Here is a 14,431-nt window from a genome sequence, read left to right as displayed (position 1 = left end):
AGGCAGCCACATGCCCACAGTGTGGCTGCATCAAACGACAAGCATCTTGATGTTCATCTTCTTCATCTTTGGTTCTCTCGCTCTCTTTATCCTCTTCGTTTCAAAAAGCTTGTAATACTCTGTGTCTGTCTGTATTTTCTCTGTGTTTTCCTTTCATGCTGTCACCTCTTTGCCGGGAGTGAAGGAAACAAGTGCACAAGATTCCAGTGGCTAATTCTGCTTCTTAGGACTGGGGAACCTAATATGTGAGGACAACTGTGGAAGGAGGGAGATACAGGCAGAGAGGGAGTGTGTGTACGGAAAAGGAGGGGCAGGAGAGAGGAGGGGAGACCCAGCAACGGATGGCAGATCAGAGGAAATAAGGACTGAAGTCTGCGTGTGTGTGTGTGTTTTGAAGATGGTGGAAAGTCACTGAAACTTGAAAGAAGTTGTTGACATGGTGAAGCAAAGGGAAGTATAATTGGTGGATGAAACAGATGGCTTATGGACAGATAAACTGTGTATTCTTTTTGCTTGTTTGATCTTGAAACAGGTTCCCACACAAATGGCTCTGCCCCACAGGGTTTGTTCGCTCATTTGTTGAATGACCGGGTTGTTATAATGAGTTATGAGCAAAGCCTGAGTTATTTACACAATCGTCAAAACCCTTTGCTCAAATCCTGCTCTGTCCACATGTGCTTGATGATTCTGCTTATCGGTTCAATCCCTGTTATCCACAAGCTGAAGAATTTCAGTTTGGCAAATGTGTCAGAAAGGCTTATATATATTACAGATGGACAATATGTAAGAATTTAAGTTGCTAGAAACTTTATGAAGATTTACAACATTTTAGCTTCACATCATTATCTTTGAACAGCCCTCAATTTGGGCACTTTTGCAAAAGTGAGACCCCTATTAAATGCTTTAGATCAGTATATTGAATAATCTCGTTTTATATTTATTTCAGTCAGTAAGCAGGCATTTAAGTTGCCATTTTATCCATAAATGATTTTGTGCAAATTATGTTAAATCTGCATTAAGTGACAGTCTGTTCACTTAAAAGGGCCATTAAAAATCTGTTCTAAAGACAGACTGCTGAAACTGAAACCAAAGTGTGGGGTAGTGTCTTAATTCTGGATTCTTACTGACAGCTAGCAGGGGGCGACTCCTCTAGCTGCAAAAAGTGGTGTGATTGTCAAGTTAAGTGACGTCAAGTGGCTTTATCGTCATTTCAACCATGCGAAGTGGTACAGTACAACGTTCCTCCAAGACCATGATGCTACATTTAACATATAACAGACAATCAACACAGCACTACATAAAGTGCAAGTTGGGAAAAATTGCAAAAATTGCCCCCCCCCCCAAAAAAAAACAAACAAACAAACAAACAAACAAACAAACAAACAAACAAAACAGAGGCAGTGCAACAACAGACAGAACAGAATGATACAGACACAAGAGTGCAATAGAAAAGTGCAACAACTTTACTTACAACATGTGGTTTGGGGAAAAAAAGTTAACAATCAAGTTAAGTTTTCAAAAACATAATAAAAAACTATAGCAACTTCCATCTTTTATATATAGTGTATGACTGTGCGATGCCACCATAAGCATTCATACATTCATTCATTTGGTTTCTCTTTTAATTCAGTTTAATTCAATTCAGCTCAGTTCAAGATCCTACTATAGTAGAGAGAAAAACCCAAACAACCAGCCAACTCACTATGAGCAAGCACTTGGCGGCAGTGGGAAGGAAAAACGCCCTTTTAACAGGAAGAAACCAGGCTCAGGGAGGGGCAGCCATCTGTCGTTGGGGGTGAGGGGAGGGAGACAGCACAGAAGACACACTGTGGAAAAGCTCTGTTTTAGCTTTGCTTGTGTCCTTTGATTGTGCAGGAATTAATTGTAGCTGCCAGAGTATCAACTCTGAATTCATCAGAGCTGAAAACACCCATCAGTATCTACTGGAAATAATCCAGTCAGAGCGGCAAGAAGTGAACAGAAACAGCTGCAAAATCAGGTTATATCAACATTTTTATCAAAACATTAACTGGTGCAGCTTTAAATACTGCATAATGACCAGTTTAACTGGTGCACTTCAGTTTTAATGTTTCTTTTTTTCTCCCGTCTCCATCATTCCAAACTTTTAATCAGGATATTAAAAGTTCGGATTTGTCAGTAATCACTGAAGTATAGTGGGGATGACAAAGCACTGATTGTCTCCACTTGTGCAACTTCCTGAGGACATCAGCCTCCTGGTGCCACACTCTATTTTTTCACTCACATCACGCACCGAACATCAGGAGGTAAATTTTACACTAGGTGGCCTTCTTTAAAATGCTGATCCACTGCAAATCCAAAACACTCTCAGCCTCTCTGCCACCCAGTTCCATTTCTCACCTACTGAAACATCTAAAGCGAAGCACTGGTATAGCTGAGATGGTGAAATTAAATGTGGATGGCTGCGAGATGAAGATAGTCACACAAAATTTACAAACATGATACTGTGGGACTCCTGTGTGCTACCATGTTGCTTCCTGCTTTCTGCCAGTTAAGGTGTAGATTCAGATTGGATGTCCTAAATGTGCTTGTGAGTGTCATTTTGGAGAGGTAGGGGAGTATTAGGTGGAGCAGAAGGAGGCAAGGGCTGAGGTGAGATTGACGCATGGCCCAATGTCGAGTAAATGTCAGTCTAATTCTGATACGCTAAACGGCCTGAGCTCTAGTCTGCCTTGTGCGCTCCAAGTAGTCACCTGAGGAATATGGGGAATAAATGCGTGGCTAACTACAGTCTATTAAAATGATGTGAACAGTTTAAAGACACTGAGTGTGTGAAGTGCTCTTGTGTAAATGAGACAGGCCGTTTAAAAACACCAAGTGTTTAATGCAAGCTGCCAGTCAGTCTTGGCAGGGTCACTTTATGACTCTTCTAAGGATGTGCTCATGTAAACTTATATCCCAGTTTAATTTAAGGCAGACATATTCACTTTTATTTCATTTGCATGTTTATTACGGACAAAGCAACACACCAACAGCTTCTGGCACCATGCCAGATAAGGGGTTAGGTTGAGGGACAGTGAGGAAGGACGACAAACTGGAGCAGTAAGCACATTTCATCAGCGGATACAGTTACACACACACACACACACACACACACACACACACACACACACACACACACAAAGTTGAGTTTACATCACTTCAGAGGACATTATGTTCATTTCCTGGTTACTTACCCTAACCATAACCACCACTTACTTAATGCTAACCTTTAAACCACGTCCCCTTTCTACAGTTTAACGACTTATAATATGCTATCAATAAATGCACTCAAGTTCCCCACAATATGACTATGTAAACAAATGTATGTCCTCACAACGTGAGTAAAACAAGCACACATTTTCTGACTGCCCTGTCCTTTGCTCTTTAACTAATCTCTCTCTGTCATAAAACCTTTATAAGATGGCTCACCATAACATCCTGCAGAGTAATGCAGTGCATTGCATTCCTCCCTCAGTGATCTATATATGGATTTTCAGTGTTTGCTCACGTCTCTGTTCTCCTTTCATGTGTGCAGCAGGTTAGTTTGACGCAACTTCTTCTTCAACCCACAGACTTTTACTTGAGCAGAAAGATGTGGTTTGGCTAACCTCTCTCCCACACCACTGACCACTGGAACTATACTGAAACAAATTCATTTTAATTCGGCTTAAAAAATATTTAGAAACTTAAATAAATACAGGAAACAGTAAAAATACTCAATTACAAGTAGAAGTTATCCATTTAAGATTAATTAAAAAAAAGATTCTTTCTTAGGTAAAAGTGCAAAATTATAATTAGTAAACTATACTAGTATAAATATATACCTCAATTATAGTTTTATATGTAAACACAAATTAATGCCACAGATGCCCTAAATGAACAGATTTGGTAAATACCAAAATCAGCTTTTATGTTTCTGTAATGATAATTGCAGTAATGCAATTAAGTGTTTTAATTAAAATTATATTTTTGAATAACATAACAACATAACCATAAAACGAACAACACAATGTTTAGTTTTAAATGAGTTTCAGATTTCAAAAATGTTTGTTTTCTTGTTTTTATGGCAGATGGTCTGACAAATTTGTTAAGTACTGTATTTGTATCTGTACATATTTATTGTTAAACAAATATGAAGTATTTCTTGAAATTTTTATGTATGACGTGCAAAGGTAAATCTTTAAAAACTGGTTGAAAACACTTTATAATGTGTTTGTACACCAGTCAGCTGTACAAGTTAACATTATCTTCTTAAATCTGCTCTGACCTGTGAGCCCTCATGGCGTCGTCCTATCAGGTCTGACACCAGGATGCGGGTAGTACGTTATACAGGTCCAGTGGGCTGTGGGTTGTAGGGCTCCAGTCTGTCATGCTTATTCCACTGAGTCCTAAATATGCTTAATCATATCACATTCTCAGGAATTTGGAGACCAGCTCAGTGCTATAAGGCTCCCAGTGATGTTCCTTCTGGTGTTCCTGAGATTTTTCTTTGACGTGTGCATTGTCCTGCTAGGAGAGACTACTGCCATCTGGGAGTGCTTTAATTATCTAACTAATCAAATAGTGTGTTTGTTTCTATATTTAGCTCCCACTTGCATCAGAAACAAAACACATTGTTTGCCTCATTAACTCTGAAAATCTTATCACATAAAATCAAAGGTAAGTTTACCAAAAAGCATTTTTAAAAAAGCATCAAAAAACACTTTTGCTTCAAATCGTGCCAGTTGTGTTGTTTTTCTAGCCATTTTTTTTGTGTTTCTTTCCTCTCCTTTACTCAGTGTCCCAACAGTCCTGGAGAGCACTGTCTTTCTTTCTTTTTCTTTTTTTGATCATTCATTTTCCCCCCTCAAGGATAAAAGCCCCGACCACAACCTTCTTCCCTAATAGCCGATGCACTTCAGTGCTGGCTTTGAAGATTTAATCAGTCAGATTTCCTTGATTAATCCTTTTTCATGTCCTTTCACGGTAAATAATTAGACTCTGATATGATCACTTGCTGGATGGAGAGGACAGCATGCAGTTCTCTGATAGAGCAGAGTCCCCAGGTATCTTCATTAGCCTGATTATTCTCATCCAAACACACTCCATCAACCAGTTTACTTGTAAATAGGTTAATTCTATTCCCACTCCCTGCTCACTCTGCTGGCTCACTGTGTTTAGCAGAGGAGTTCTCACCAAATGTCTCTTTTGTTATGTGTCTACCTTCACAGTCATCGCAAAGGAAGTATTTGAGAAATTATCTCATCTCCATCGTATTAAGTCTGAGGGGTTTTCATTATAAACGAATGCCAGTCACTCGATGCCAAATGTGTCTTTGTCAAACGGTTGTTGTATTTTTATTAATACAGTATGCTTTACAGACTTCAGTCAAGATCAAGACTGTAGAAGTTGTGTAATGTTGACACCTAGTGGCCAAATGCTTATATCTCATGCAGCTGATACATATATTGCAGGAATGAACTTCTACCACTAGGTGGCAGTGCGATTCCTCCCTCCTTCATTATAGATTTTGTTCTGACCTCTTGTCATCTAACATAATAATAATTAATAAAATACAAATTAAAATGAGTATATTCACAACAGAATACTCATTTGTCTTCAACTTCTTCCAAAACAGGATCTGTTTAACCGTGCATCAGATGCTGAGCTGAGTAAGCGCTGCAGATGCATACTGTTGCGTATCAAATGGAGAAGAGGAGCTGCTGCACTGACTGCCCCTCTCTCCTCTGGATTAACGAGTAAATGACACCATTCAGACACTGAGCTCTGATCAGCTGCTTAATACTGTTTCATCCCAAATAACACAACCACCATCCACACGTGAGGTGAGCTCTCTCACAGACGCACAAACTGTGGATTCACATAAGTGAGCACGTATTCTTTAGATAATTTGGTACTTATATTCAGGCAGCAGGAAGCTACTGTCCCATATGATGTTAGAGTGACACAAATATATACACTTATTGTTCTTAAAACTTTATTGGTTTCATAAATATGACTGAAACCCTTTTCTAACTACTAAGACTTGATGGCGCTTGATTTAAACTGTGCTTGAATTGTTGCATTTGTCTAATTTTTTCATATAAATGTTGCCAAGCCGCAAGTTTCCATTGGGAAAATTGACATAATTGGGAAATTATTCAAAACATTACATGTAAATGAGGCACTGTGAACAGTTTCTGCATTTATTCAATAAAAGGCATCGTTGATATTAAATGTCAGAGGGGTCAAAGGTCAAAAGGTTAAGGGTGAATGCAGTCCTTTCTTTCTCCTGTGTGCAGAAGTGTCCTTTTTAAATGACAAAACTTTTTTTTTCTTTTTCTTTTTTCAAGACGCTGGTCGATCAGCCGTCCATCATTTATCATGTAGGAACACTCCGCATGTTAATTGTCTGGGGATCGTCTGTGTCTCCAACAAGCAGAGAGATGTCCTGCTATTTGTTATTCATCCTGCCCCCTCAAAGTTAGTCCCTGGTTTTCCTGGTTAGTAGTGCAAATGCATTACAAATACACACACAGGCTTATGCTAATCCTCGTGAAAACAAAGCGATATATTTTTTCCCAGTGCAGGTCATGCGTGGGATGTTCATCAGCGTGTTTACCGGGATTAGGAGCATTTCAGCCATAATATAACCTCTAACGTCATACTTAACGCTCGCTGCTCTGAATGAAAAGATGAAGGCAGGGCAGAAACACGCAGAAAGATGACCGGCAACATGATGAAGCAACTGGTCACCAGTGTTCCTTCAGTGACAATTCCCACCACTGACCCATGACCTCTTGACCCCGCTCCCTGACCTCTCAGTGGGTGGCCCTTAAAGTGACCAGCAAGGACTATAAAGCAAGACTGGCTGCTCTCAAATCAGATCTCTCTTGTTTTTGCTTTTATCTTCATCATTTTCTCACTCTGGCTGTTTATTTCCAGGCTTTTAAAATTTGATTCCGGCATTTCAAATGTTTTTTGAATGTTTGTGTGTGAACATGAAACGTCAATAATATAAGAACTGTAAGGAAATGTATTTATTACATGTGTATAATACAAGTGCTAAGTTGCGGCCTGGGTGGATGTCAGGGCAGGATTATGCCAACGCAATGTCAGAGAAGTAGAAAGCCTAAACAGGCGGGCAGCCATGTTAATCATAAATCTTTATCTTGCAATCCTGCCTCGCACATTCGTCCTTCATTAAAAGACGGCACCGGGGATTAGTGCCGCTAAACCACAGAGATCTGGAGAGAAAAATGAGAAGCAAAGTAGCAAGTAAACAAGGCGTGTTAATGTTGGTAGTGTTTAAACGATGGATTCTGATGAATATATATGCTTAAAAATAAAACATTTCATCAAATAGTAAATTAAACAAAAGAAAAAACAGACTTAATTGAACTTTCAGTATTTTAATAACATCAATTGTCCCAAAGGAAACAAGACTGAAAAGAAAAACAGTCATATTTTGCAGTTTCTTTACAATTTTAACCTGAGAATTACAATTTTTGCTTCTCCGTGATCCCCTTTGCAAACCTCCACATTACAGAAAATTTGAAAATAAAGACAAACAAACAAATATCTCTGTCTTCTGTCATTACCCACAGAAGATCAGCTTGATCCCCACAAACGAATGGTTTCAAGTGTGAAACTTGAATATAATGGAACAAAAAAAACTGGACACAAAACAAGGATAAGAGATTAGATGAATGAGTCTAAGTGACAAAGAAGGGCTTGGACTACAAATATGTACAAATAAAAACAAAAAAACCCCAAAAACACACACATCAGAAAAAAAATTATTTACACCGTCTTAAATTAACAAATAAATTAAAAATACTTTATGTGGAATAATATCTGGTGTTACCAAAGCTTAATTAGAAGTGCTTATTTTACAGTACCCGGGCAGCTGGACAGCAGCAGCCTGCTATGTCCTTATATCATTTGGTAAATGAGTTTTGGAAAACAATTTATTGGTTTAAGTCAAGTATTTTCTAATGCTAGCAATGCTGAGTAATGCTAATCTACTGTGCAAATGTTCCACAAGTGTTAAAAAACAAACTATTCTACAGTGCTTGACTACCAGTCTGTCTACTGAGAGAGAGCCAGCTTCTTTAAATCAGCCTGAGTGTTTGTGAAGGACGGGACTCCATCCTTCAAGTTGTACTGAAGGCTGATTTGGAACCGACGCTCCTGATCCTTCTCAGTCTCTGTAGACAGATGTAATCTGTCGGGGGGGCATGTGCGGTGGATGATAGGAGTCATATGGCCCCTCTAAGTGTACATCATATCCGGTCTGTGTATGATACAGCACCTGCTCCACAGGGGTGGGAGAGTAGCGGTGGGAAGGTGGGTAGCGAGGTGAAGGCTCCTGTTTGGGCACCAGGTTGCTACTGATGCTGAGAGGTGGTGTAGGCGGGCCGTCATATGGAGGGGTTCCCACGCCACCAGCGTTGTACTCGTTTGGTGAGTGATTCTCATAGGGTCTTCCCTTCATCGCCCTCAAGTGAAGCAGGTGAGCTGAGTCAAATGTGCCATATGGGGGACTTGGCAGTCCTGGAGAGGAGTAGCTCACCATGCCACCAAGAGTAGGTGGTGGCCGACCTCCATGTCTGTCTTCAGGCCTCATCCCAGGACCCGGAGCTGGTCCCATCTGTAAGCAGCCGGCAACCAGGTTGGTCGTGGGCTGTGACAGTCCTTTACACAGCGTTTCCATGAAAGCCCTGCTTTCTGTGGACAGGCCCCCCTCCAGAGCCTCAGACAGAGCACAGATGTAGTTGCGGGCCAGCCGTAACGTCTCGATCTTGGACAGCTTCTGTGTTTTGGAGTGACAGGGCATGATGCTGCGCAGGTTTTCAAGTGCATCATTTAGGCCGTGCATACGCGAGCGCTCCCTGGCATTCGCTTTTATTCGCCTCGCACGGAAACGCTCCTGCCGGGCCTTGGTCATCCTCTTTCTCTTAGGCCCTCGTCGTTTTGATTCATCCTCTGGTCCTTCCTCTCTGTCCTCCTCATCTTCCTCTGCATCCTCACTCCCCATCTCTCTGGCCTGTTGGATCATGTCACCTGTTCTGTAGCTGTGCGATGGGGCCGATGGATCCCCATCCGGTGAGCTCATGTCTCCGTCCATCCACTGCAGAGGGCTGACGACCTCCTCACCCTCCCCTTGTCTAACATATGGCTTTATCATCATAGCAATCTGCCAAAAAATGGAGAATAAAGGACATCTTTGTGACACACGTGCTGTAATAATAACAGACAGTATTGTTTATTAGACCTTGGTCTCAGATTCATCATTGTCAAATTCTTTGTTGTTGGTTTTCAGCTTCTTCTTTTATATAAAGCAGTGCATTCAACATGAGTACTGTAATACATACAGTGACTGTACTTACACTAGGATTTGTTTTATAATTATATTAATGTTATCTGTTTATCCTAAACATATGATAATACAAAATATTGTTTTTCTTTTCCTAAATTCATGTGCTGTTGAAAGTATTGCATTAAACCGGAATGTATATTTTAGGTTATTGGTCAGTGAGGTCATCCTACATAAGTATTACCTTAATTCTGAATAATTTATAATGCACTGAAATATATTTATTTCTGTAATAATATGTCTTTTCACACGTGAATTTGCTCCTTTTAACTTTTATTTTAATTATCTAATTTTTTTAGCACCACTAAAGAGGAATACTTAGCAGCTTTTGTTTGGACTGAACTTGGTGATTCTGGACCTGTCTCAGATTATAAGTGTTCCAGTGGATTAAACAGCTCTTCATAAATCAGCAGGTGATCAGCAGTTTATCTTTCCTGGCTTCATAATAAAGGTGTGTTACCCATAATTAACAGCCCCACCTCCTACAAATGCTCATCAGTATTATCGTTTGTTTTTCAAGGAACATGTAATCTCTTCTGGATCATGTTTTAATGCATCATAAAATAATTTTGTAATGACACTGCCACTAATGTTACTACTTTCGGACTGTTGTTTTAATCATGTATGACTACAAAATGTAGTAGGTGGTTAATACTGTTCAAGGATATTTTAGCATCATCTCCTAAACCTAACCAGCACTATTTGGTTCCTAAACCTCACCAACGGAAGTGGAAATAAAAAATCAAAGTTTGCAAATTAAATGAAAGAAATTAAGTATAAAAGCAAGTATAAAAATCTAGTGTCTTTCTGTCCCTGTTTGCTTCCCTCTCTCTTCTCTGTAAGATCTTTCGATTAGCGAAAAAATACTTTTCCTGTTCTTTTTCACATTACAGCCATTTTCTCTGTTTTGCCCTCCTGCAGGCAGTTTTATTTTAGAACAAATAACACAAAGTTGTATTTTATATAGGCTGTAGGTTTCAGCATTTTAAGATTCTTCATCTAGAAACATAACTAAACTTACTTCCCAGAAAGATTATACGATGTTAAGGTTGGGGAAGGTTAAGGGTGAATTAAGGGGTCTGATGGCCGTGGTAACCTGGGGTTAGTGAATACAAGTCTTAAGTCACAAGGAATAAACATCAATAACCATTAAAACTATTATTTTTGCACAAATAAGTCCTCAAACGGGCCGACGGTTTCAGCACCGGACAGTTCCTGATGCGCGCTTCTCAGCCTCATGTACTTCTGATTGGCCAAACATTACAGCTGCAGAGAGAGGTGATGGCTTTTAATGCCTTTATAGCTACATGAATTTTCCCCTATATGTATTATCTGCTTTACCCGTCTTCTCCCCTTCCCTTGTTCTTTGGGTAATCCCGGTCAACTTGTGAACTGGTAATGCCCCAGCAAGTCACCGACAGGACTTTAATCTGGGCCATCACAGGATTTACTCCGTGGATGAAGCAACGACCATGGGATTAAATGAAAGATCGACATCCCGCAGATCAGTAGCCTGACAGAGGGCTCAGTCTGAATTCAAATAGACATTTTCAAAGGCAGAAATATTAATGTCTCCCCACAAATTGCGTGCCTAAGCAGCTATTGCTGAAGTATATTAAGGTAAGCCTTTTGTACTTTTTTCATTAGATATATTAATTTCTTGTTGACTTTACGTGCACTTCAAAATAAAATCCCTATGCCAAAAAATCTGGTTCTCTAAACTGAAAGCAAGTTGCCTGTAAGATACATTAAAATGTAAATTACGTGTAAACAGTGTGTCCACACTGACTCACTCACATGTGAGAACCGCAGAGTCTCTCTTGGCTGCGCTATGAAACATACCAGTGCTGATGTGTCCCGGGACCGCCTCAGGAAGTCTGTCAGATGATATTTGTCCTTTCTCCACGGATCACAGCTCGGTCACACCGTCCATCAAGCAGCGCTGAAGTTCAGTGGCGTCTCCTTGTGCGGAGCTGTTCAGCCTCTCAGTGCGGGTCACTCTGAGGGGGCTCCGGGTTTTAACCTTCACGTTAAAGCTCCTCCTCCTCCCACTCCCATCCAATTCCTGTTGACGCGCTTCGGCTCGCGCGTGGCCGGCCCGTGGCTGTAGCCCCTGGAGCTCAAAGACTTGCGCGCACGCGAGCGCGCGTGTGAGAGATGTGCATAAGCTCACTGAAATAGTCGAGACGAACAGGGGAGGCCCGGGCCTTTGTTGAGGCGCGAGGGCGGCCGCCAAATCCGCAGCACGGTGTCAGTGAACGGAGGGGAGACGCGCTCGGTCGCGTGAGCCTAACTGTATGTGACAGCTCGGAGTTGCGTGTGAGCAGGTGTTTGAGCCATTCCCCTCGTCCAGCATAGGCCCTTTGCGCTGTGGAGATGAGGCTGTTAAACAAGTTCACCTCAACTGAGAGGCCGCTCTGACCAGAAGGGGTAAGTTTGGTCTCCTGAGGTGTGCGCTTAAATGAGCAATGTGACTTCGAGACTCGCTCCAGCCCCCCTCGTCCTCTCTGCGGGACATGGGTGTCTGAATATTGAGGCTTAGCACCATAACCCACATTCACTGACAATGAATGAATGTCTTCGCTTATCAGAATTATTCAATAGCTGTAAGTTAACCTTGAATTTGAAAAGTCCAGTAATTTTTTTTATTGCATTGAACTTTTATGTCAGTAGTTTGAGCAAATTGCAACACAGTTTTCACTCTGATTTGCTCAAAAAACAAAAAAATTATATGGATGCTAGCTCTATTCAGAACCTGCTGTAGGAGCGCTTCAGCCACGTCACTCTATTCAGTGATGAGGACCATGAAACGTGGCTGAAAGTCTTAAAGACAAGGAAATATGAAGAACTTGTGCCCAGTACTTTTTTATTTTATTTGTTTGAATAACCAGCTGTTATAAAATATTTACTTGTATAAAAGGTACACTAATGATTAGATTAATAATGATTATACAGATTACATTAACTTTTCAGCTGACTAAGAATCACAACTAAAACACTTGTGACTGTACATTTGACATTTTATTCGACTAATATACAGGTAATGTCAAGTAGGTGGCAAATTTCACACAATGATCTAAAGTCAGATTATTTCAAGGAAAGAAAATGTTAGCAATCCAGATGTAAAATAACCAAATTCAAATTCAAATTTTATTTGTCCATCCAAGGTTCTCCAAAAAGTGAGGATGACAAATTGTCTTGCTGATTGTTGTCATTTTTTTATACTGGAGAAAAGAGAGAGCGTGAGATTGGGAATGCTGTATATGCGATTTAGGAAAAGAGCACCACATGCTCTAACAGAGGGGCTTAACATAGTTTACAGGGTAATCTGCAATTCCAAACTATGTGCTTTCACTTTATATTCATTCCCAAGTCGACCACCTTGCCCCATGCTCCTCCCCCTGCGTCTTTTCCTGTCCTATTCCACACCTGCAGCCTGAGATGGGAATAGCAGAGCTGGGTCTCTTACATCCCCAGAGTGGAACCGGCAGGGGAATATGATAGCTGAGGCCTCGTGTCCCCGTTGCATATGCTTGTAAAACATTTTGTAACAACCTAGCAGAATAAATTTTATTCATTATTCTTCTAAGAGCTTTGATCCAAACTTGAAAAGCCTCTCTCTTTTCTAGCCTGTTAATAATTCTATTTAAATGCAACCTACTTGCAGTTTTTATCCGATCTTTATGTTCGACAAGTGGTGCTCGTATGTATGCCATGATGTCCCCTGATCCCTGTGTGCTGGCCACACATGATGAAGTCCTGCTGCAGATGGTCTTTGCTTGAACATATATCATATTTTAACAGTCTGTGGCTCAGATGCTCATCTATTCTCCACTGGCTGCTCAGCCCACTCAGCATGTTCGCATGCTCAGAGGACTCCTCACCTTCTCTAGGTATGAGACGGGAATTTGTTGTAATAAAAAAAAAGAAGGACAGATAAAACTTCACTTCAGTACACACACAAACATGACCTTCCTCTGAATCCCCAGTGTTTCTGTGTGTGACAGTGGGGAAAGTGGGTTTTGTCCATCTGTCATACTGGAATTCCTTAGAGAGGTGCCAGCGCCACAGCATGAACACAGTGTGTTTGTGTGCGTTTGTGTTTGTGCGTGTTCTCATGTTTGGGGATGAGGATAGAGCCCATGTGTAGCCTTTAAAAAGTTTTTTTTTTCTCCATATGAGAAATGTAATGTGAACATGTAATTTGATATGGCCGTAGGTTGTATCGGTGCACTGAGATTGTATCTCTCACTTTGCACATGTCAGTATCCATTTCAACATCTATACCAGCGGTAACAGCAATAACAATATGGTCTTCAAATTGTTTGGAAAACGTACAAAACAACACCAGAGAATGAATGTTGCTCTGTATTTCATGGTCCCCCATCAACTTTAGAAATGGCCAGTCTTCTAAGCCAAACTTGAACCTCCCTCCAGCCCAGGATCGACCCTGGGGAGACAGGGGTGATGGTGACCATGTGTCTTTCTACTAACCATCTCACTGATGGACCCCACCACTGGGTAAAATACACGCCCCTCCCCTCCTCCTCCTCCTCCTCTCCCTGTGGCTGAACCCTAAACCCCCTTAACCCTTTCCTAAACCCCCTGCTGGCCCCCTGTTGAGCGTGCTCATTGGCTGACCGCCTTCAGGCGTCCCTTTTCCACAGGCCCATTGTCTGGCCCCCATAAGCAGCTTTGTTTCTGCGTGTGCAGCTGGGCTAGCCCGCTCAGCCATTAGCCGCAACACGCGAAAGAGAGAGCGGGATAATATAATTACAAAACAAAAGTCAGGTGGCTCACGAGATCTGCCAGGAGAAGCCCATTTGAGGGAGATGCGAGGACACGCTGGCGGGTGGCCAGCTATAATTTGATTATGAAGTTGTGTGAGTGACAAAAGAAACAATTGAATCTTTTTTTTCTCCCCCTTTTATTTGCCCCACTGTGATTTAATTTGATTCCACTGGGGCTTAAAAAAGAGGGCAGAGTGAAAAGAGAGGAGATTTACTCTTCTAATTTCCAGAGCCACCAGCAAAGAAAATGTAATATGGTCTG

General features: G+C 41.1%; 1 protein-coding gene across 1 annotated transcript; it reads right to left on the bottom strand.

Moving 5' to 3' along the window:
- Positions 1-7,396: 7,396 nt before the first annotated feature.
- LOC146387004 (neurogenic differentiation factor 4-like) lies at positions 7,397-11,367 on the bottom strand. The gene is made up of 2 exons (XM_084928307.1): positions 11,222-11,367; positions 7,397-9,199 (listed from the first exon to the last, which is right to left on the bottom strand). Exon 2 carries the CDS (start codon positions 9,191-9,193, stop codon positions 8,204-8,206), a length of 990 nt encoding a protein of 329 aa, XP_084784433.1. The 5' UTR covers positions 9,194-9,199; positions 11,222-11,367; the 3' UTR covers positions 7,397-8,203.
- Between the last annotated feature and the right edge of the window lie 3,064 nt (positions 11,368-14,431).

The sequence above is a fragment of the Perissodus microlepis genome, chromosome 5, assembly GCF_051167445.1.
Source record: "Perissodus microlepis isolate ML-2025 ecotype Zambia chromosome 5, ASM5116744v1, whole genome shotgun sequence".
Classification (NCBI taxonomy): Eukaryota; Metazoa; Chordata; class Actinopteri; order Cichliformes; family Cichlidae; genus Perissodus; species Perissodus microlepis.
Note: the sequence above shows the minus strand (reverse complement) of the source record. Positions and strands in the feature narration are given on the sequence as shown.

What these genes read in the sequence shown, in the direction of transcription:
- LOC146387004 (XM_084928307.1), bottom strand. Translation starts at nt 9,193, where the DNA reads ATGATGATAAAGCCATATGTTAGACAAGGGGAGGGTGAGGAGGTCGTC.